Source organism: Oncorhynchus gorbuscha, linkage group LG13 (genome assembly GCF_021184085.1).
Source record: "Oncorhynchus gorbuscha isolate QuinsamMale2020 ecotype Even-year linkage group LG13, OgorEven_v1.0, whole genome shotgun sequence".
NCBI classification, from domain to species: Eukaryota; Metazoa; Chordata; class Actinopteri; order Salmoniformes; family Salmonidae; genus Oncorhynchus; species Oncorhynchus gorbuscha.
In genome coordinates this window covers 64,213,060-64,235,292 of record NC_060185.1, presented here as the reverse complement: position 1 = coordinate 64,235,292, position 22,233 = coordinate 64,213,060, and the positions used below count along the sequence as shown (strand labels likewise).

At 35.3% G+C, this 22,233-nt stretch overlaps 1 protein-coding gene across 6 annotated transcripts in view; it reads right to left on the bottom strand.

Annotated features, from left to right (window-relative positions):
- LOC123993305 (amyloid beta precursor protein binding family B member 2-like) overlaps positions 1-22,233 on the bottom strand; it is a 65,391-nt gene that overhangs the window by 35,159 nt on the left and 7,999 nt on the right. For all 6 annotated transcript variants that reach the window (XM_046295312.1, XM_046295311.1, XM_046295314.1 and 3 more), the window contains 2 exons: positions 21,306-21,452; positions 20,012-20,139 (listed from right to left, as the gene is read on the bottom strand). In XM_046295312.1, the coding sequence (XP_046151268.1) occupies positions 20,012-20,139; positions 21,306-21,452 (275 nt within the window). The remainder of the gene's footprint in view (positions 1-20,011; positions 20,140-21,305; positions 21,453-22,233) is intronic.

Genomic DNA, 22,233 nt, shown 5'->3' with positions numbered 1-22,233 from the left:
TTTGTAATAAAGGGTATTCACTAGGTGTACTACTAGGTGTAATATATGTAATAAAGGGTATTCACTAGGTGTACTACTAGGGGTAATATATGTAATAAAGGGTGTTCACTAGGTGTACTACTAGGTGTAATAGATGTAATAAAGGGTATTCACTAGGTGTAATATATGTAATAAAGGATATTCACTAGGTGTGCTACTAGGTGTAATATATGTAATAAAGGGTATTCACTAGGTGTACTAGTAGGTGTAATATTTGTAATAAAGGGTATTCACTAGGTGTACTACTATGTGTAATATATGTAATAAAGGGTATTCACTTGGTGTACTACTTGGTGTAATATATGTAATAAAGGGTATTCACTTGGTGTGCTACTAGGTGTAACAGATGTAATAAAGGATATTCAGTAGCTTTGCTACTAGGTGTAATAGATGTAATAACGGGTATTCAGTCGGTGTGCTACCAGGTGTAATAGATGTAATAAAGGATATTCCCTAGGTGTAGTATATGTAATAAAGGGTATTCACTAGGTGTTCTACTAGGTGTAATAGATGTAATAAAGGGTATTCACTAGGTGTAATATATGTAATAAAGGATATTCACTAGGTGTGCTACTAGGTGTAATATATGTAATAAAGGGTATTCACTAGGTGTACTACTAGGTGTAATATTTGTAATAAAGGGTATTCACTAGGTGTACTACTATGTGTAATATATGTAATAAAGGGTATTCACTTGGTGTACTACTTGGTGTAATATATGTAATAAAGGGTATTCACTTGGTGTGCTACTAGGTGTAACAGATGTAATAAAGGATATTCAGTAGCTTTGCTACTAGGTGTAATAGATGTAATAACGGGTATTCAGTCGGTGTGCTACCAGGTGTAATAGATGTAATAAAGGATATTCCCTAGGTGTAGTATATGTAATAAAGGGTATTCACTAGGTGTTCTACTAGGTGTAATAGATGTAATAAAGGGTATTCACTAGGTGTACTACTATGTGTAATATATGTAATAAAGGATATTCAGTAGCTTTGCTACTAGTTGTAATAGATGTAATAAAGGATATTCACTAGGCGTGCTACTAGGTGTAACAGATGTAATAAAGGATATTCAGTAGCTTTGCTACTAGGTGTAATAGATGTAATAAAGGGTATTCAGTCGGTGTGCTACCAGGTGTAATAGATGTAATAAAGGATATTCAGTTGATTTGCTACTAGGTGTAATAGATGTAATAAAGGGTATTCACTAGGTGTTCTACTAGGTGTAATAGATGTAATAAAGGGTATTCACTAGGTGTAATAGATTTAATAAAGGGTATTCACTAGGTGTAATAGATGTAATAAAGGATATTCACTAGGTGTTCTACAAGGTGTAATAGATGTAATAAAGGATATTCACTAGGTGTGCTACTAGGTGTAATATATGTAATAAAGGATATTCACTAGGTGTAATAGATGTAATAAAGGATATTCCCTAGGTGTGCTACTAGGTGTAATATATGTAATAAACGGTATTCACTAGGTGTACTACTAGGTGTAATAGATGTAATAAAGGACATTCACTAGGTGTGCTACTAGGTGTAATACATGTAATAAAGGATATTTACTAGGTGTACTACTAGGTGTAATATTTGTAATAAAGGATATTCACTAGGTGTACTACTAGGTGTAATAGATGTAATAAAGGATATTCACTAGGTGTGCTACTAGGTGTAATAGATGTAATAAAGGACATTCACTAGGTGTGCTACTAGGTGTAATACATGTAATAAAGGATATTCACTAGGTGTAATATATGTAATAAAGGGTATTCACTAGGTGTGCTACTAGGTGTAATATTTGTAATAAAGGGTATTCACTAGGTGTACTACTAGGTGTAATATATGTAATAAAGGGTATTCACTTGGTGTACTACTTGGTGTAATATATGTAATAAAGGGTATTCACTAGGTGTACTACTAGGTGTAAGAAATGTAATAAAGGATATTCACTAGGTGTACTACTAGGTGTAATAGATGTAATAAAGGATATTCACTAGGTGTGCTACTAGGTGTAATAGATGTAATAAAGGTTATTGACTAGGTGTAATAGATGTAATAAAGGACATTCCCTAGGTGTAATATATGTAATAAAGGGTATTCACTAGGTGTTCTACTAGGTGTAATAGATGTAATAAAGGGTATTCACTAGGTGTACTACTAGGTGTAATATTTGTAATAAAGGATATTCACTAGGTGTACTACTAGGTGTAATATATGTAATAAAGGGTATTCACTAGGTGTACTACTAGGGGTAATATATGTAATAAAGGGTGTTCACTAGGTGTACTACTAGGTGTAATAGATGTAATAAAGGGTATTCACTAGGTGTAATATATGTAATAAAGGATATTCACTAGGTGTGCTACTAGGTGTAATATATGTAATAAAGGGTATTCACTAGGTGTACTACTAGGTGTAATATTTGTAATAAAGGGTATTCACTAGGTGTACTACTATGTGTAATATATGTAATAAAGGGTATTCACTTGGTGTACTACTTGGTGTAATATATGTAATAAAGGGTATTCACTTGGTGTGCTACTAGGTGTAACAGATGTAATAAAGGATATTCAGTAGCTTTGCTACTAGGTGTAATAGATGTAATAACGGGTATTCAGTCGGTGTGCTACCAGGTGTAATAGATGTAATAAAGGATATTCCCTAGGTGTAGTATATGTAATAAAGGGTATTCACTAGGTGTTCTACTAGGTGTAATAGATGTAATAAAGGGTATTCACTAGGTGTAATATATGTAATAAAGGATATTCACTAGGTGTGCTACTAGGTGTAATATATGTAATAAAGGGTATTCACTAGGTGTACTACTAGGTGTAATATTTGTAATAAAGGGTATTCACTAGGTGTACTACTATGTGTAATATATGTAATAAAGGGTATTCACTTGGTGTACTACTTGGTGTAATATATGTAATAAAGGGTATTCACTTGGTGTGCTACTAGGTGTAACAGATGTAATAAAGGATATTCAGTAGCTTTGCTACTAGGTGTAATAGATGTAATAACGGGTATTCAGTCGGTGTGCTACCAGGTGTAATAGATGTAATAAAGGATATTCCCTAGGTGTAGTATATGTAATAAAGGGTATTCACTAGGTGTTCTACTAGGTGTAATAGATGTAATAAAGGGTATTCACTAGGTGTACTACTATGTGTAATATATGTAATAAAGGATATTCAGTAGCTTTGCTACTAGTTGTAATAGATGTAATAAAGGATATTCACTAGGCGTGCTACTAGGTGTAACAGATGTAATAAAGGATATTCAGTAGCTTTGCTACTAGGTGTAATAGATGTAATAAAGGGTATTCAGTCGGTGTGCTACCAGGTGTAATAGATGTAATAAAGGATATTCAGTTGATTTGCTACTAGGTGTAATAGATGTAATAAAGGGTATTCACTAGGTGTTCTACTAGGTGTAATAGATGTAATAAAGGGTATTCACTAGGTGTAATAGATTTAATAAAGGGTATTCACTAGGTGTAATAGATGTAATAAAGGATATTCACTAGGTGTTCTACAAGGTGTAATAGATGTAATAAAGGATATTCACTAGGTGTGCTACTAGGTGTAATATATGTAATAAAGGATATTCACTAGGTGTAATAGATGTAATAAAGGATATTCCCTAGGTGTGCTACTAGGTGTAATATATGTAATAAACGGTATTCACTAGGTGTACTACTAGGTGTAATAGATGTAATAAAGGACATTCACTAGGTGTGCTACTAGGTGTAATACATGTAATAAAGGATATTTACTAGGTGTACTACTAGGTGTAATATTTGTAATAAAGGATATTCACTAGGTGTACTACTAGGTGTAATATATGTAATAAAGGGTATTCACTAGGTGTACTACTAGGTGTAATAGATGTAATAAAGGGTATTCACTAGGTGTACTACTAGGTGTAATAGATGTAATAAAGGGTATTCACTAGGTGTAATATATGTAATAAAGGATATTCACTAGGTGTGCTACTAGGTGTAATATATGTAATAAAGGGTATTCACTAGGTGTGCTACTAGGTGTAATAAATTTAATAAAGGATATTCACTAGGTGTAATAGATGTAATAAAGGATATTCCCTAGATGCACTACTAGGTGTAATAGATGTAATAAAGGATATTCACTAGGTGTGCTACTAGGTGTAATAGATGTAATAAAGGATATTCACTAGGTGTAATAGATGTAATAAAGGATAGTCCCTAGATGGACTACTAGGTGTAATAGATGTAATAAAGGATATTCACTAGGTGTGCTACTAGGTGTAATACATTTAATAAAGGATATTCACTAGGTGTAATAGATGTAATAAAGGATATTCACTAGGTGTGCTACTAGGTGTAATATATGTAATAAAGGGTATTCACTAGGTGTACTACTAGGTGTAATATTTGTAATAAAGGGTATTCACTAGGTGTACTACTATGTGTAATATATGTAATAAAGGGTATTCACTTGGTGTACTACTTGGTGTAATATATGTAATAAAGGGTATTCACTTGGTGTGCTACTAGGTGTAACAGATGTAATAAAGGATATTCAGTAGCTTTGCTACTAGGTGTAATAGATGTAATAACGGGTATTCAGTCGGTGTGCTACCAGGTGTAATAGATGTAATAAAGGATATTCCCTAGGTGTAGTATATGTAATAAAGGGTATTCACTAGGTGTTCTACTAGGTGTAATAGATGTAATAAAGGGTATTCACTAGGTGTAATATATGTAATAAAGGATATTCACTAGGTGTGCTACTAGGTGTAATATATGTAATAAAGGGTATTCACTAGGTGTACTACTAGGTGTAATATTTGTAATAAAGGGTATTCACTAGGTGTACTACTATGTGTAATATATGTAATAAAGGGTATTCACTTGGTGTACTACTTGGTGTAATATATGTAATAAAGGGTATTCACTTGGTGTGCTACTAGGTGTAACAGATGTAATAAAGGATATTCAGTAGCTTTGCTACTAGGTGTAATAGATGTAATAACGGGTATTCAGTCGGTGTGCTACCAGGTGTAATAGATGTAATAAAGGATATTCCCTAGGTGTAGTATATGTAATAAAGGGTATTCACTAGGTGTTCTACTAGGTGTAATAGATGTAATAAAGGGTATTCACTAGGTGTAATATATGTAATAAAGGATATTCACTAGGTGTGCTACTAGGTGTAATATATGTAATAAAGGGTATTCACTAGGTGTACTACTAGGTGTAATATTTGTAATAAAGGGTATTCACTAGGTGTACTACTATGTGTAATATATGTAATAAAGGGTATTCACTTGGTGTACTACTTGGTGTAATATATGTAATAAAGGGTATTCACTTGGTGTGCTACTAGGTGTAACAGATGTAATAAAGGATATTCAGTAGCTTTGCTACTAGGTGTAATAGATGTAATAACGGGTATTCAGTCGGTGTGCTACCAGGTGTAATAGATGTAATAAAGGATATTCCCTAGGTGTAGTATATGTAATAAAGGGTATTCACTAGGTGTTCTACTAGGTGTAATAGATGTAATAAAGGGTATTCAGTAGCTTTGCTACTAGTTGTAATAGATGTAATAAAGGATATTCACTAGGCGTGCTACTAGGTGTAACAGATGTAATAAAGGATATTCAGTAGCTTTGCTACTAGGTGTAATAGATGTAATAAAGGGTATTCAGTCGGTGTGCTACCAGGTGTAATAGATGTAATAAAGGATATTCAGTTGATTTGCTACTAGGTGTAATAGATGTAATAAAGGGTATTCACTAGGTGTTCTACTAGGTGTAATAGATGTAATAAAGGGTATTCACTAGGTGTAATAGATTTAATAAAGGGTATTCACTAGGTGTAATAGATGTAATAAAGGATATTCACTAGGTGTTCTACAAGGTGTAATAGATGTAATAAAGGATATTCACTAGGTGTGCTACTAGGTGTAATATATGTAATAAAGGATATTCACTAGGTGTAATAGATGTAATAAAGGATATTCCCTAGGTGTGCTACTAGGTGTAATATATGTAATAAACGGTATTCACTAGGTGTACTACTAGGTGTAATATATGTAATAAAGGATATTTACTAGGTGTACTACTAGGTGTAATATTTGTAATAAAGGATATTCACTAGGTGTACTACTAGGTGTAATATATGTAATAAAGGGTATTCACTAGGTGTACTACTAGGTGTAATAGATGTAATAAAGGGTATTCACTAGGTGTACTACTAGGTGTAATAGATGTAATAAAGGGTATTCACTAGGTGTAATATATGTAATAAAGGATATTCACTAGGTGTGCTACTAGGTGTAATATATGTAATAAAGGGTATTCACTAGGTGTGCTACTAGGTGTAATAAATTTAATAAAGGATATTCACTAGGTGTAATAGATGTAATAAAGGATATTCCCTAGATGCACTACTAGGTGTAATAGATGTAATAAAGGATATTCACTAGGTGTGCTACTAGGTGTAATAGATGTAATAAAGGATATTCACTAGGTGTAATAGATGTAATAAAGGATAGTCCCTAGATGGACTACTAGGTGTAATAGATGTAATAAAGGATATTCACTAGGTGTGCTACTAGGTGTAATACATTTAATAAAGGATATTCACTAGGTGTAATAGATGTAATAAAGGATATTCCCTAGATGCACTACTAGGTGTAATAGATGTAATAAAGGATATTCACTAGGTGTGCTACTAGGTGTAATAGATGTAATAAAGGACATTCACTAGGTGTGCTACTAGGTGTAATACATGTAATAAAGGATATTCACTAGGTGTAATATATGTAATAAAGGGTATTCACTAGGTGTGCTACTAGGTGTAATATTTGTAATAAAGGGTATTCACTAGGTGTACTACTAGGTGTAATATATGTAATAAAGGGTATTCACTTGGTGTACTACTTGGTGTAATATATGTAATAAAGGGTATTCACTAGGTGTACTACTAGGTGTAAGAAATGTAAAAGGATATTCACTAGGTGTACTACTAGGTGTAATAGATGTAATAAAGGATATTCACTAGGTGTGCTACTAGGTGTAATAGATGTAATAAAGGTTATTGACTAGGTGTAATAGATGTAATAAAGGATATTCCCTAGGTGTAATATATGTAATAAAGGGTATTCACTAGGTGTTCTACTAGGTGTAATAGATGTAATAAAGGGTATTCACTAGGTGCACTACTAGGTGTAATATTTGTAATAAAGGGTATTCACTAGGTGTACTACTAGGTGTAATATATGTAATAAAGGGTATTCACTAGGTGTACTACTAGGGGTAATATATGTAATAAAGGGTGTTCACTAGGTGTACTACTAGGTGTAATAGATGTAATAAAGGGTATTCACTAGGTGTAATATATGTAATAAAGGATATTCACTAGGTGTGCTACTAGGTGTAATATATGTAATAAAGGGTATTCACTAGGTGTACTACTAGGTGTAATATTTGTAATAAAGGGTATTCACTAGGTGTACTACTAGGTGTAATAGATGTAATAAAGGGTATTCACTAGGTGTAATAGATGTAATAAAGGATAGTCCCTAGATGGACTACTAGGTGTAATAGATGTAATAAAGGATATTCACTAGGTGTGCTACTAGGTGTAATACATTTAATAAAGGATATTCACTAGGTGTAATAGATGTAATAAAGGATATTCCCTAGATGCACTACTAGGTGTAATAGATGTAATAAAGGATATTCACTAGGTGTACTACTAGGTGTAATATATGTAATAAAGGGTATTCACTTGGTGTACTACTTGGTGTAATATATGTAATAAAGGGTATTCACTAGGTGTACTACTAGGTGTAAGAAATGTAATAAAGGATATTCACTAGGTGTACTACTAGGTGTAATAGATGTAATAAAGGATATTCACTAGGTGTGCTACTAGGTGTAATAGATGTAATAAAGGTTATTGACTAGGTGTAATAGATGTAATAAAGGATATTCCCTAGGTGTAATATATGTAATAAAGGGTATTCACTAGGTGTTCTACTAGGTGTAATAGATGTAATAAAGGGTATTCACTAGGTGTACTACTAGGTGTAATATTTGTAATAAAGGGTATTCACTAGGTGTACTACTAGGTGTAATATATGTAATAAAGGGTATTCACTAGGTGTACTACTAGGGGTAATATATGTAATAAAGGGTGTTCACTAGGTGTACTACTAGGTGTAATAGATGTAATAAAGGGTATTCACTAGGTGTAATATATGTAATAAAGGATATTCACTAGGTGTGCTACTAGGTGTAATATATGTAATAAAGGGTATTCACTAGGTGTACTACTAGGTGTAATATTTGTAATAAAGGGTATTCACTAGGTGTACTACTAGGTGTAATAGATGTAATAAAGGGTATTCACTAGGTGTAATATATGTAATAAAGGATATTCACTAGGTGTGCTACTAGGTGTAATATATGTAATAAAGGGTATTCACTAGGTGTGCTACTAGGTGTAATAAATTTAATAAAGGATATTCACTAGGTGTAATAGATGTAATAAAGGATATTCCCTAGATGCACTACTAGGTGTAATAGATGTAATAAAGGATATTCACTAGGTGTGCTACTAGGTGTAATAGATGTAATAAAGTATATTCACTAGGTGTAATAGATGTAATAAAGGATAGTCCCTAGATGCACTACTAGGTGTAATAGATGTAATAAAGGATATTCACTAGGTGTGCTACTAGGTGTAATACATTTAATAAAGGATATTCACTAGGTGTAATAGATGTAATAAAGGATATTCCCTAGATGCACTACTAGGTGTAATAGATGTAATAAAGGATATTCACTAGGTGTGCTACTAGGTGTAATAGATGTAATAAAGGACATTCACTAGGTGTGCTACTAGGTGTAATACATGTAATAAAGGATATTCACTAGGTGTAATATATGCAATAAAGGGTATTCACTAGGTGTGCTACTAGGTGTAATAGATGTAATAAAGGATATTCACTAGGTGTGCTACTAGGTGTAATATATGTAATAAAGGATATTCACTAGGTGTAATAGATGTAATAAAGGATATTCCCTAGGTGTGCTACTAGGTGTAATATATGTAATAAACGGTATTCACTAGGTGTACTACTAGGTGTAATATATGTAATAAAGGATATTTACTAGGTGTACTACTAGGTGTAATATTTGTAATAAAGGATATTCACTAGGTGTACTACTAGGTGTAATATATGTAATAAAGGGTATTCACTAGGTGTACTACTAGGTGTAATAGATGTAATAAAGGGTATTCACTAGGTGTACTACTAGGTGTAATAGATGTAATAAAGGGTATTCACTAGGTGTAATATATGTAATAAAGGATATTCACTAGGTGTGCTACTAGGTGTAATATATGTAATAAAGGGTATTCACTAGGTGTGCTACTAGGTGTAATAAATTTAATAAAGGATATTCACTAGGTGTAATAGATGTAATAAAGGATATTCCCTAGATGCACTACTAGGTGTAATAGATGTAATAAAGGATATTCACTAGGTGTGCTACTAGGTGTAATAGATGTAATAAAGGATATTCACTAGGTGTAATAGATGTAATAAAGGATAGTCCCTAGATGGACTACTAGGTGTAATAGATGTAATAAAGGATATTCACTAGGTGTGCTACTAGGTGTAATACATTTAATAAAGGATATTCACTAGGTGTAATAGATGTAATAAAGGATATTCCCTAGATGCACTACTAGGTGTAATAGATGTAATAAAGGATATTCACTAGGTGTGCTACTAGGTGTAATAGATGTAATAAAGGACATTCACTAGGTGTGCTACTAGGTGTAATACATGTAATAAAGGATATTCACTAGGTGTAATATATGTAATAAAGGGTATTCACTAGGTGTGCTACTAGGTGTAATATTTGTAATAAAGGGTATATTCACTAGGTGTACTACTAGGTGTAATATATGTAATAAAGGGTATTCACTTGGTGTACTACTTGGTGTAATATATGTAATAAAGGGTATTCACTAGGTGTACTACTAGGTGTAAGAAATGTAAAAGGATATTCACTAGGTGTACTACTAGGTGTAATAGATGTAATAAAGGATATTCACTAGGTGTGCTACTAGGTGTAATAGATGTAATAAAGGTTATTGACTAGGTGTAATAGATGTAATAAAGGATATTCCCTAGGTGTAATATATGTAATAAAGGGTATTCACTAGGTGTTCTACTAGGTGTAATAGATGTAATAAAGGGTATTCACTAGGTGCACTACTAGGTGTAATATTTGTAATAAAGGGTATTCACTAGGTGTACTACTAGGTGTAATATATGTAATAAAGGGTATTCACTAGGTGTACTACTAGGGGTAATATATGTAATAAAGGGTGTTCACTAGGTGTACTACTAGGTGTAATAGATGTAATAAAGGGTATTCACTAGGTGTAATATATGTAATAAAGGATATTCACTAGGTGTGCTACTAGGTGTAATATATGTAATAAAGGGTATTCACTAGGTGTACTACTAGGTGTAATATTTGTAATAAAGGGTATTCACTAGGTGTACTACTAGGTGTAATAGATGTAATAAAGGGTATTCACTAGGTGTAATAGATGTAATAAAGGATAGTCCCTAGATGGACTACTAGGTGTAATAGATGTAATAAAGGATATTCACTAGGTGTGCTACTAGGTGTAATACATTTAATAAAGGATATTCACTAGGTGTAATAGATGTAATAAAGGATATTCCCTAGATGCACTACTAGGTGTAATAGATGTAATAAAGGATATTCACTAGGTGTACTACTAGGTGTAATATATGTAATAAAGGGTATTCACTTGGTGTACTACTTGGTGTAATATATGTAATAAAGGGTATTCACTAGGTGTACTACTAGGTGTAAGAAATGTAATAAAGGATATTCACTAGGTGTACTACTAGGTGTAATAGATGTAATAAAGGATATTCACTAGGTGTGCTACTAGGTGTAATAGATGTAATAAAGGTTATTGACTAGGTGTAATAGATGTAATAAAGGATATTCCCTAGGTGTAATATATGTAATAAAGGGTATTCACTAGGTGTTCTACTAGGTGTAATAGATGTAATAAAGGGTATTCACTAGGTGTACTACTAGGTGTAATATTTGTAATAAAGGGTATTCACTAGGTGTACTACTAGGTGTAATATATGTAATAAAGGGTATTCACTAGGTGTACTACTAGGGGTAATATATGTAATAAAGGGTGTTCACTAGGTGTACTACTAGGTGTAATAGATGTAATAAAGGGTATTCACTAGGTGTAATATATGTAATAAAGGATATTCACTAGGTGTGCTACTAGGTGTAATATATGTAATAAAGGGTATTCACTAGGTGTACTACTAGGTGTAATATTTGTAATAAAGGGTATTCACTAGGTGTACTACTAGGTGTAATAGATGTAATAAAGGGTATTCACTAGGTGTAATATATGTAATAAAGGATATTCACTAGGTGTGCTACTAGGTGTAATATATGTAATAAAGGGTATTCACTAGGTGTGCTACTAGGTGTAATAAATTTAATAAAGGATATTCACTAGGTGTAATAGATGTAATAAAGGATATTCCCTAGATGCACTACTAGGTGTAATAGATGTAATAAAGGATATTCACTAGGTGTGCTACTAGGTGTAATAGATGTAATAAAGTATATTCACTAGGTGTAATAGATGTAATAAAGGATAGTCCCTAGATGCACTACTAGGTGTAATAGATGTAATAAAGGATATTCACTAGGTGTGCTACTAGGTGTAATACATTTAATAAAGGATATTCACTAGGTGTAATAGATGTAATAAAGGATATTCCCTAGATGCACTACTAGGTGTAATAGATGTAATAAAGGATATTCACTAGGTGTGCTACTAGGTGTAATAGATGTAATAAAGGACATTCACTAGGTGTGCTACTAGGTGTAATACATGTAATAAAGGATATTCACTAGGTGTAATATATGTAATAAAGGGTATTCACTAGGTGTGCTACTAGGTGTAATATTTGTAATAAAGGGTATTCACTAGGTGTACTACTAGGTGTAATATATGTAATAAAGGGTATTCACTTGGTGTACTACTTGGTGTAATATATGTAATAAAGGGTATTCACTAGGTGTACTACTAGGTGTAAGAAATGTAATAAAGGATATTCACTAGGTGTACTACTAGGTGTAATAGATGTAATAAAGGATATTCACTAGGTGTGCTACTAGGTGTAATAGATGTAATAAAGGTTATTGACTAGGTGTAATAGATGTAATAAAGGATATTCCCTAGGTGTAATATATGTAATAAAGGGTATTCACTAGGTGTTCTACTAGGTGTAATAGATGTAATAAAGGGTATTCACTAGGTGTACTACTAGGTGTAATATTTGTAATAAAGGGTATTCACTAGGTGTACTACTAGGTGTAATATATGTAATAAAGGGTATTCACTAGGTGTACTACTAGGGGTAATATATGTAATAAAGGGTGTTCACTAGGTGTACTACTAGGTGTAATAGATGTAATAAAGGGTATTCACTAGGTGTAATATATGTAATAAAGGATATTCACTAGGTGTGCTACTAGGTGTAATATATGTAATAAAGGGTATTCACTAGGTGTACTACTAGTTGTAATAGATGTAATAAAGGATATTCACTAGGCGTGCTACTAGGTGTAACAGATGTAATAAAGGATATTCAGTAGCTTTGCTACTAGGTGTAATAGATGTAATAAAGGGTATTCAGTCGGTGTGCTACCAGGTGTAATAGATGTAATAAAGGATATTCAGTTGCTTTGCTACTAGGTGTAATAGATGTAATAAAGGGTATTCACTAGGTGTTCTACTAGGTGTAATAGATGTAATAAAGGGTATTCACTAGGTGTAATAGATTTAATAAAGGGTATTCACTAGGTGTAATAGATGTAATAAAGGATATTCACTAGGTGTTCTACAAGGTGTAATAGATGTAATAAAGGATATTCACTAGGTGTGCTACTAGGTGTAATATATGTAATAAAGGATATTCACTAGGTGTAATAGATGTAATAAAGGATATTCCCTAGGTGTGCTACTAGGTGTAATATATGTAATAAACGGTATTCACTAGGTGTACTACTAGATGTAATAGATGTAATAAAGGACATTCACTAGGTGTGCTACTAGGTGTAATACATGTAATAAAGGATATTCACTAGGTGTACTACTAGGTGTAATATTTGTAATAAAGGATATTCACTAGGTGTACTACTAGGTGTAATATATGTAATAAAGGGTATTCACTAGGTGTACTACTAGGTGTAATAGATGTAATAAAGGGTATTCACTAGGTGTACTACTAGGTGTAATAGATGTAATAAAGGGTATTCACTAGGTGTAATATATGTAATAAAGGATATTCACTAGGTGTGCTACTAGGTGTAATATATGTAATAAAGGGTATTCACTAGGTGTACTACTAGGTGTAATATTTATAATAAAGGGTATTCACTAGGTGAACTACTATGTGTAATATATGTAATAAAGGGTATTCACTTGGTGTACTACTTGGTGTAATATATGTAATAAAGGGTATTCACTAGGTGTGCTACTAGGTGTAAGAAATTTAATAAAAGATATTCACTAGGTGTGCTACTAGGTGTAATAGATGTAATAAAGGATATTGACTAGGTGTAATAGATGTAATAAAGGATATTCCCTAGGTGTAATATATGTAATAAAGGGTATTCACTAGGTGTTCTACTAGGTGTAATAGATGTAATAAAGGGTATTCACTAGGTGTACTACTAGGTGTAATATTTGTAATAAAGGGTATTCACTAGGTGTACTACTAGGTGTAATATATGTAATAAAGGGTATTCACTAGGTGTACTACTAGGTGTAATAGATGTAATAAAGGGTATTCACTAGGTGTAATATATGTAATAAAGCATATTCACTAGGTGTGCTACTAGGTGTAATATATGTAATAAAGGGTATTCACTAGGTGTACTACTAGGTGTAATATTTGTAATAAAGGGTATTCACTAGGTGTACTACTATGTGTAATATATGTAATAAAGGGTATTCACTTGGTGTACTACTTGGTGTAATATATGTAATAAAGGGTATTCACTAGGTGTGCTACTAGGTGTAACAGATGTAACAAAGGATATTCAGTAGCTTTGCTACTAGTTGTAATAGATGTAATAAAGGATATTCACTAGGCGTGCTACTAGGTGTAACAGATGTAATAAAGGATATTCAGTAGCTTTGCTACTAGGTGTAATAGATGTAATAAAGGATATTCAGTTGCTTTGCTACTAGGTGTAATAGATGTAATAAAGGGTATTCACTAGGTGTTCTACTAGGTGTAATAGATGTAATAAAGGGTATTCACTAGGTGTAATAGATTTAATAAAGGGTATTCACTAGGTGTAATATATGTAATAAAGGGTATTCACTAGTTGTACTACTAGGTGTAATATTTGTAATAAAGGGTATTCACTAGGTGTACTACTATGTGTAATATATGTAATAAAGGGTATTCACTTGGTGTACTACTTGGTGTAATATATGTAATAAAGGGTATTCACTAGGTGTGCTACTAGGTGTAACAGATGTAATAAAGGATATTCAGTAGCTTTGCTACCAGGTGTAATAGATGTAATAAAGGATATTCCCTAGGTGTAATATATGTAATAAAGGGTATTCACTAGGTGTTCTACTAGGTGTAATAGATGTAATAAAGGCTATTCACTAGGTGTACTACTATGTGTAATATATGTAATAAAGGATATTCAGTAGCTTTGCTACTAGTTGTAATAGATGTAATAAAGGATATTCACTAGGCGTGCTACTAGGTGTAACAGATGTAATAAAGGATATTCAGTAGCTTTGCTACTAGGTGTAACAGATGTAATAAAGGATATTCAGTCGGTGTGCTACCAGGTGTAATAGATGTAATAAAGGATATTCAGTTGCTTTGCTACTAGGTGTAATAGATGTAATAAAGGGTATTCACTAGGTGTTCTACTAGGTGTAATAGATGTAATAAAGGGTATTCACTAGGTGTAATAGATTTAATAAAGGGTATTCACTAGGTGTAATAGATGTAATAAAGGATATTCACTAGGTGTTCTACAAGGTGTAATAGATGTAATAAAGGATATTCACTAGGTGTGCTACTAGGTGTAATATATGTAATAAAGGATATTCACTAGGTGTAATAGATGTAATAAAGGATATTCCCTAGGTGTGCTACTAGGTGTAATATATGTAATAAACGGTATTCACTAGGTGTACTACTAGGTGTAATAGATGTAATAAAGGACATTCACTAGGTGTGCTACTAGGTGTAATACATGTAATAAAGGGTATTCACTAGGTGTTCTACTAGGTGTAATAGATGTAATAAAGGGTATTCACTAGGTGTAATAGATTTAATAAAGGGTATTCACTAGGTGTAATAGATGTAATAAAGGATATTCACTAGGTGTTCTACAAGGTGTAATATATGTAATAAAGGATATTCACTAGGTGTACTACTAGGTGTAATATATGTAATAAATGGTATTCACTAGGTGTACTACTAGGTGTAATAGATGTAATAAAGGGTATTCACTAGGTGTACTACTAGGTGTAATAGATGTAATAAAGGGTATTCACTAGGTGTAATATATGTAATAAAGGATATTCACTAGGTGTGCTACTAGGTGTAATATATGTAATAAAGGGTATTCACTAGGTGTACTACTAGGTGTAATATTTGTAATAAAGGGTATTCACTTGGTGTACTACTTGGTGTAATATATGTAATAAAGGGTATTCACTAGGTGTGCTACTAGGTGTACGAAATTTAATAAAGGATATTCACTAGGTGTACTACTAGGTGTAATAGATGTAATAAAGGATATTCACTAGGTGTGCTACTAGGTGTAATATATGTAATAAAGGGTATTCACTAGGTGTACTACTAGGTGTAATAAATGTAATAAAGGATATTCACTAGGTGTAATAGATTTAATAAAGGGTATTCACTAGGTGTAATAGATCTAATAAAGGGTATTCACTAGGTGTAATAGATCTAATAAAGGGTATTCACTAGGTGTAATAGATGTAATAAAGGGTATTCACTAGGTGTAATAGATGTAATAAAGGATATTCCCTAGGTGTGCTACTAGGTGTATTATTATTCTGCATTATTATTATTCAACCATGCTGGTCATTTATGAACATTTGAACATCTTGGCCACGTTCTGTTATAATCTCCACCCGGCACAGCCAGAAGAGGACTGGCCACCCCACATATGCTCTCTCTAATTCTCTCTTTCTTTCTCTCTCTCGGAGGACCTGAGCCCTAGGACCGTTCCCCAGGACTACCTGACATGATGGCTCCTTGCTGTCCCCAGTCCACCTGACTGTGCTGCTGCTCCAGTTTCAACTGTTCTGCCTTATTATTATTCGACCATGCTGGTCATTTATGAACATTTGAACATCTTGGTCATGTTCTGTTATATTCTCCACCCGGCACCGCCAGAAGAGCACTGGCCACCCCTCATAGCCTGATTCCTTTCTGGGTTTCTTCCTAGGTTTTGGCCTTTCTAGGGAGTTTTTCCTAGCCACCGTGCTTTTACACCTGCATTGTTTGCTGTTTGGGGTTTTAGGCTGGGTTTCTGTACAGCACTTTGAGATATCAGCTGATGTAAGAAGGGCTATATAAATAAATTTGATTTGATTTGATTTGAATAAAGGGTATTCACTAGGTGTAATAGATGTTATAAAGGATATTCACTAGGTGTTCTACTAGGTGTAATAGATGTAATAATGGCTATTCAGTTGGTGTGCTACAAGGTGGAATAGATGTAATAAAGGGTATTCACTAGGTGTAATAGATGTAATAAAGGGTATTCACGAGGTGTAATAGATGTAATAAAGGATATTCACTAGGTGTACTACTAGGTGTAATAGATGTAATAAAGGATATTCACTATGTGTGCTACTAGGTGTAATAGATGTAATAAAGGGTATTCACGAGGTGTAATAGATGTAATAAAGGATATTCACTAGGTGTACTACTAGGTGTAATACATTTACATTTAAGTCATTTAGCAGACGCTCTTATCCAGAGCGACTTACAAATTGGTGCATTCACCTTATGACATCCAGTGGAACAGTCACTTTACAATAGTGCATCTAAATCTTAAGGGGGGTGAGAGGGATTACTTATCCTATCCTAGGTATTCCTTAAAGAGGTGAGGTTTCAGGTGTCTCCGGAAGGTGGTGATTGACTCCGCTGTCCTGGCGTCGTGAGGGAGTTTTTTCCACCATTGGGGGGCCAGGGCAGCGAACAGTTTTGACTGGGCTGAGCGGGAGCTGTACTTCCTCAGTGGTAGGGAGGCGAGCAGGCCAGAGGTGGATGAACGCAGTGCCCTTGTTTGGGTGTAGGGCCTGATCAGAGCCTGGAGGTACTGAGGTGCCGTTCCCCTCACAGCTCCGTAGGCAAGCACCATGGTCTTGTAGCGGATGTAATAAAGGATATTCACTAGGTGTGCTACTAGGTGTAATATATGTAATAAAGGATATTCAGTAGCTTTGCTACTAGGTGTAATAGATGTAATAAAGGATATTCACTAGGTGTGCTACTAGGTGTAATAGATGTAATAAAGGATATTCACTAGGTGTGCTACTAGGTGTAATAGATGTAATAAAGGATATTCACTAGGTGTGCTACTAGGTGTAATAGATGTAATAAAGGATATTCACTAGGTGTGCTACTAGGTGTAATAGATGTAATAAAGGATATTCACTAGGTGTGCTACTAGGTGTAATAGATGTAATAAAGGATATTCACTAGGTGTGCTACTAGGTGTAATAGATGTAATAAAGGATATTCACTAGGTGTAATAGATGCAATAAAGGGTATTCACTAGGTGTGCTACTAGGTGTAATAGATGTAATAAAGGATATTCACTAGGTGATCCAAATCAGTCAGGTTTCAAGACTAGTCATTCAACTGAGACTGCTCTCCTCTGTATCACGGAGGCGCTCCGCACTGCTAAAGCTAACTCTCTCTCCTCTGCTCTCATCCTTCTAGATCTATCGGCTGCCTTCGATACTGTGAACCATCAGATCCTCCTCTCCACCCTCTCCGAGTTGGGCATCTCCGGCGCGGCCCACGCTTGGATTGCGTCCTACCTGACAGGTCGCTCCTACCTGGTGGCGTGGCGAGAATCTGTCTCCTCACCACGCGCTCTCACCACTGGTGTCCCCCAGGGCTCTGTTCTAGGCCCTCTCCTATTCTCGCTATACACCAAGTCACTTGGCTCTGTCATAACCTCACATGGTCTCTCCTATCATTGCTATGCAGACGACACACAACTAATCTTCTCCTTTCCCCCTTCTGATGACCAGGTGGCGAATCGCATCTCTGCATGTCTGGCAGACATATCAGTGTGGATGACGGATCACCACCTCAAGCTGAACCTCGGCAAGACGGAGCTGCTCTTCCTCCCGGGGAAGGACTGCCCGTTCCATGATCTCGCCATCACGGTTGACAACTCCATTGTGTCCTCCTCCCAGAGCGCTAAGAACCTTGGTGTGATCCTGGACAACACCCTGTCGTTCTCAACCAACATCAAGGCGGTGGCCCGTTCCTGTAGGTTCATGCTCTACAACATCCGCAGAGTACGACCCTGCCTCACACAGGAAGCGGCGCAGGTCCTAATCCAGGCACTTGTCATCTCCCGTCTGGATTACTGCAAACTCGCTGTTGGCTGGGCTCCCTGCCTGTGCCATTAAACCCCTTCAACTCATCCAGAACGCCGCAGCCCGTCTGGTGTTCAACCTTCCCAAGTTCTCTCACGTCACCCCGCTCCTCCGTTCTCTCCACTGGCTTCCAGTTGAAGCTCGCATCCGCTACAAGACCATGGTGCTTGCCTACGGAGCTCCCCCCCCCCCCTTTAAGATTTAGATGCACTATTGTAAAGTCACTGTTCCACTGGATGTCATAAGGTGAATGCACCAATTTGTAAGTCGCTCTGGATAAGAGCGTCTGCTAAATGACTTAAATGTAATGTAAATGTAAATGTATTCACTAGGTGTGCTACTAGGTGTAATAGATGTAATAAAGGATATTCAATAGGTGTAATAGATGCAATAAAGGGTATTCACTAGGTGTGCTACTAGGTGTAATAGATGTAATAAAGGATATTCACTAGGTGTGCTACTAGGTGTAATATATGTAATAAAGGGTATTCACTAGGTGTGCTACTAGGTGTAATAGATGTAATAAAGGATATTCACTAGGTGTAATAGATGTAATAAAAGGTATTCACAAAGTGTAATAGATGCAATAAAGGGTATTCACTAGGTGTGCTACTAGGTGTAATATATGTAATAAAGGATATTCACTAGGTGTGCTACTAGGTGTAATAGATGTAATAAAGGATATTCACTAGGTGTAATAGATGTAATAAAGAGTATTCACTAGGTGTGCTACTAGGTGTAATAGATGTAATAAAGGATATACACTAGGTGTAATAGATGCAATAAAGGGTATTCACTAGGTGTGCTACTAGGTGTAATAGATGTAATAAAGGATATTCACTAGGTGTGCTACTAGGTGTAATAGATGTAATAAAGGATATTCACTAGGTGTGCTACTAGGTGTAATAGATGTAATAAAGGATATTCACTAGGTGTGCTACTAGGTGTAATAGATGTAATAAAGGATATTCACTAGGTGTAATAGATGTAATAAAGGGTATCCAGTCCCTTTGCTACTAGGTGTAATAGATGTAATAAAGGGTATCCAGTCCCTTTGCTACTAGGTGTAATACAAGGGTATGGTGTATTTCCCACACATTTATTGTGTGAGAAACAATTTGCCCCTCTGGGACATTAAAGTTCAACCTATCCTATAAGACATGTCCCTCTGTCTTTCTCACCTGTCGTGGTCTCGGCCGACGCCCCACACACGGATGCTGCTGATTGGCTGAGAGTGGAGCATGCTGCGGTCGTCCGGGTGGACCAGGGTCAGATCACGGTCCTGGAGCACCAGCAGCATGCCTTTACCCTGATGGGACGATCAATACATCAATCAATACATCAATCAATCAATACATCGTTATATCAATAGATCAATACATCAATCAATCAATACATCGTTATATCAATAGATCAATACATCAATCAAGCAATACATCAATCAATCAATATGTCAATCAATCAATACATCAATCAATCAATACATCAATCAATACATCAATTAATCCATCAATTAATCAATGCATCAATCTATCACTCAATACATCAATACATCAATCAATCAATACATCAATCAATCAATCAATACATCAATAGACCAATACGTCAATCAATATATAAATCAATATCAATCAAATAATATCAATCAATCAATCAATCAATACGTCAATCAATCAATACATCAATCAATCAATCAATACATCAATAGACCAATCAATCAATATATAAATCAATACATCAATCAATCAATACATCAATCAATCAATCAATACATCAATAGACCAATACGTCAATCAATATATAAATCAATACATCAATCAATACATCAATCAATCAATCAATACATCAATAGACCAATCAATCAATATATAAATCAATACATCAATCAATCAATACATCAATCAATCAATCAATACATCAATAGACCAATACGTCAATCAATATATAAATCAATACATCAATCAATCAATACATCAATCAATCAATCAATACATCAATAGACCAATACGTCAATCAATATATAAATCAATACATCAATCAATCAATACATCAATCAATCAATCAATACATCAATAGACCAATACGTCAATCAATATATAAATCAATACATCAATCAATCAATACATCAATCAATCAAATTGCATCTGTATGGCACTTCCTAAAACAGTCACAAAGTGCATACACACACGCACGCACACACACAAGTGAACGCACGCAAGCTTGTGTAACCGGTGGGAAATGTTTAGCTAGTTAGCGGTGCGCGTTAGAGCGTTTCCAATCGGTAACGTCGCTCGCTCTGAGACCTTGAACTTGTTCTGCAAGAGCCGCAGCTGTTGTGGACCGATTACTAATGATGCCTCATGGGAGTTGTTGTTGATGTGTTCAGCGGTTGCCTGGTTCAAGGCCAAGTTGGGGCGAGGAGAGGGATGGAAGCAACACACCATGCATACCCCCCACACACACACAGGTCCTCACCTCTCCCCAGACACCTGCCGAGTCTCGTATGTCCCTCCTACAGTACGACAACTGCCTGATACAGTGATGGACAGCCACACTGCTCCTCCCCTCTGCCAGGTCTCTCTCTGCCATCTCCACCCAGCCCAGAGAACGCACTGGGAATGACTAATATACACACACATAGATGGAGCAATGAATTAATAAACACTAATACAAAACCACACACACAAACGCACACCTCCCCCTACAATGACACAGAAAAACGTTCTCTTTAAATTGGTAAAAGGTCCAGGGGACATGCAGCGAGGGTAGCAGAGAGTGAGAGAGTATTGTGACAGTGTATGAAATATAATAGGCTGTGTGGGTCAGCGCAGCCCAGAGCCAGCCGTCCCTCAGAGCACCACAACACATTAATCGTCTCTTTAGGGACAGACCCCGGTTGTTCCAACTCTCACACAGGGACAAACATGGACACAGACTGCAACACACACAGATGTACACGAAACGCACGCGCACATCCGGCACTTTTCAATGGTTCCATCATCCGATTATGTTGTGTGGCACGTTCAACAGAGCAATTCCCAGTCAGCATGGTGACAGGTGCATTAGGCCGAATTGTTTTCTCTCTATCCTTCCTCTCTTCCTCCTCTTTTTCTCCTCCCTCTCTTTACCTTCTCTTCATTCTCACTACCAATTGTCCTCCTCATCAAACTTGAACGTACTATGTGTGCCTCCCCCCACCACACACCCCTCCTTCTCTGTTGGGGAGCATGTACATACACCATTAATCCAGCAGGGGGCACCAAAACCTCCCATTCAGCCACAGAGCCTTGGCACTGGATAGTAGTTCACCAAATGACCAATAGGTGGCAGTGCCACGGAGAAAGAGATCACCCCAGCTCCCTTCCCTCCGTGAACACTGGATAGGTGACAGCATGGTTAGCAT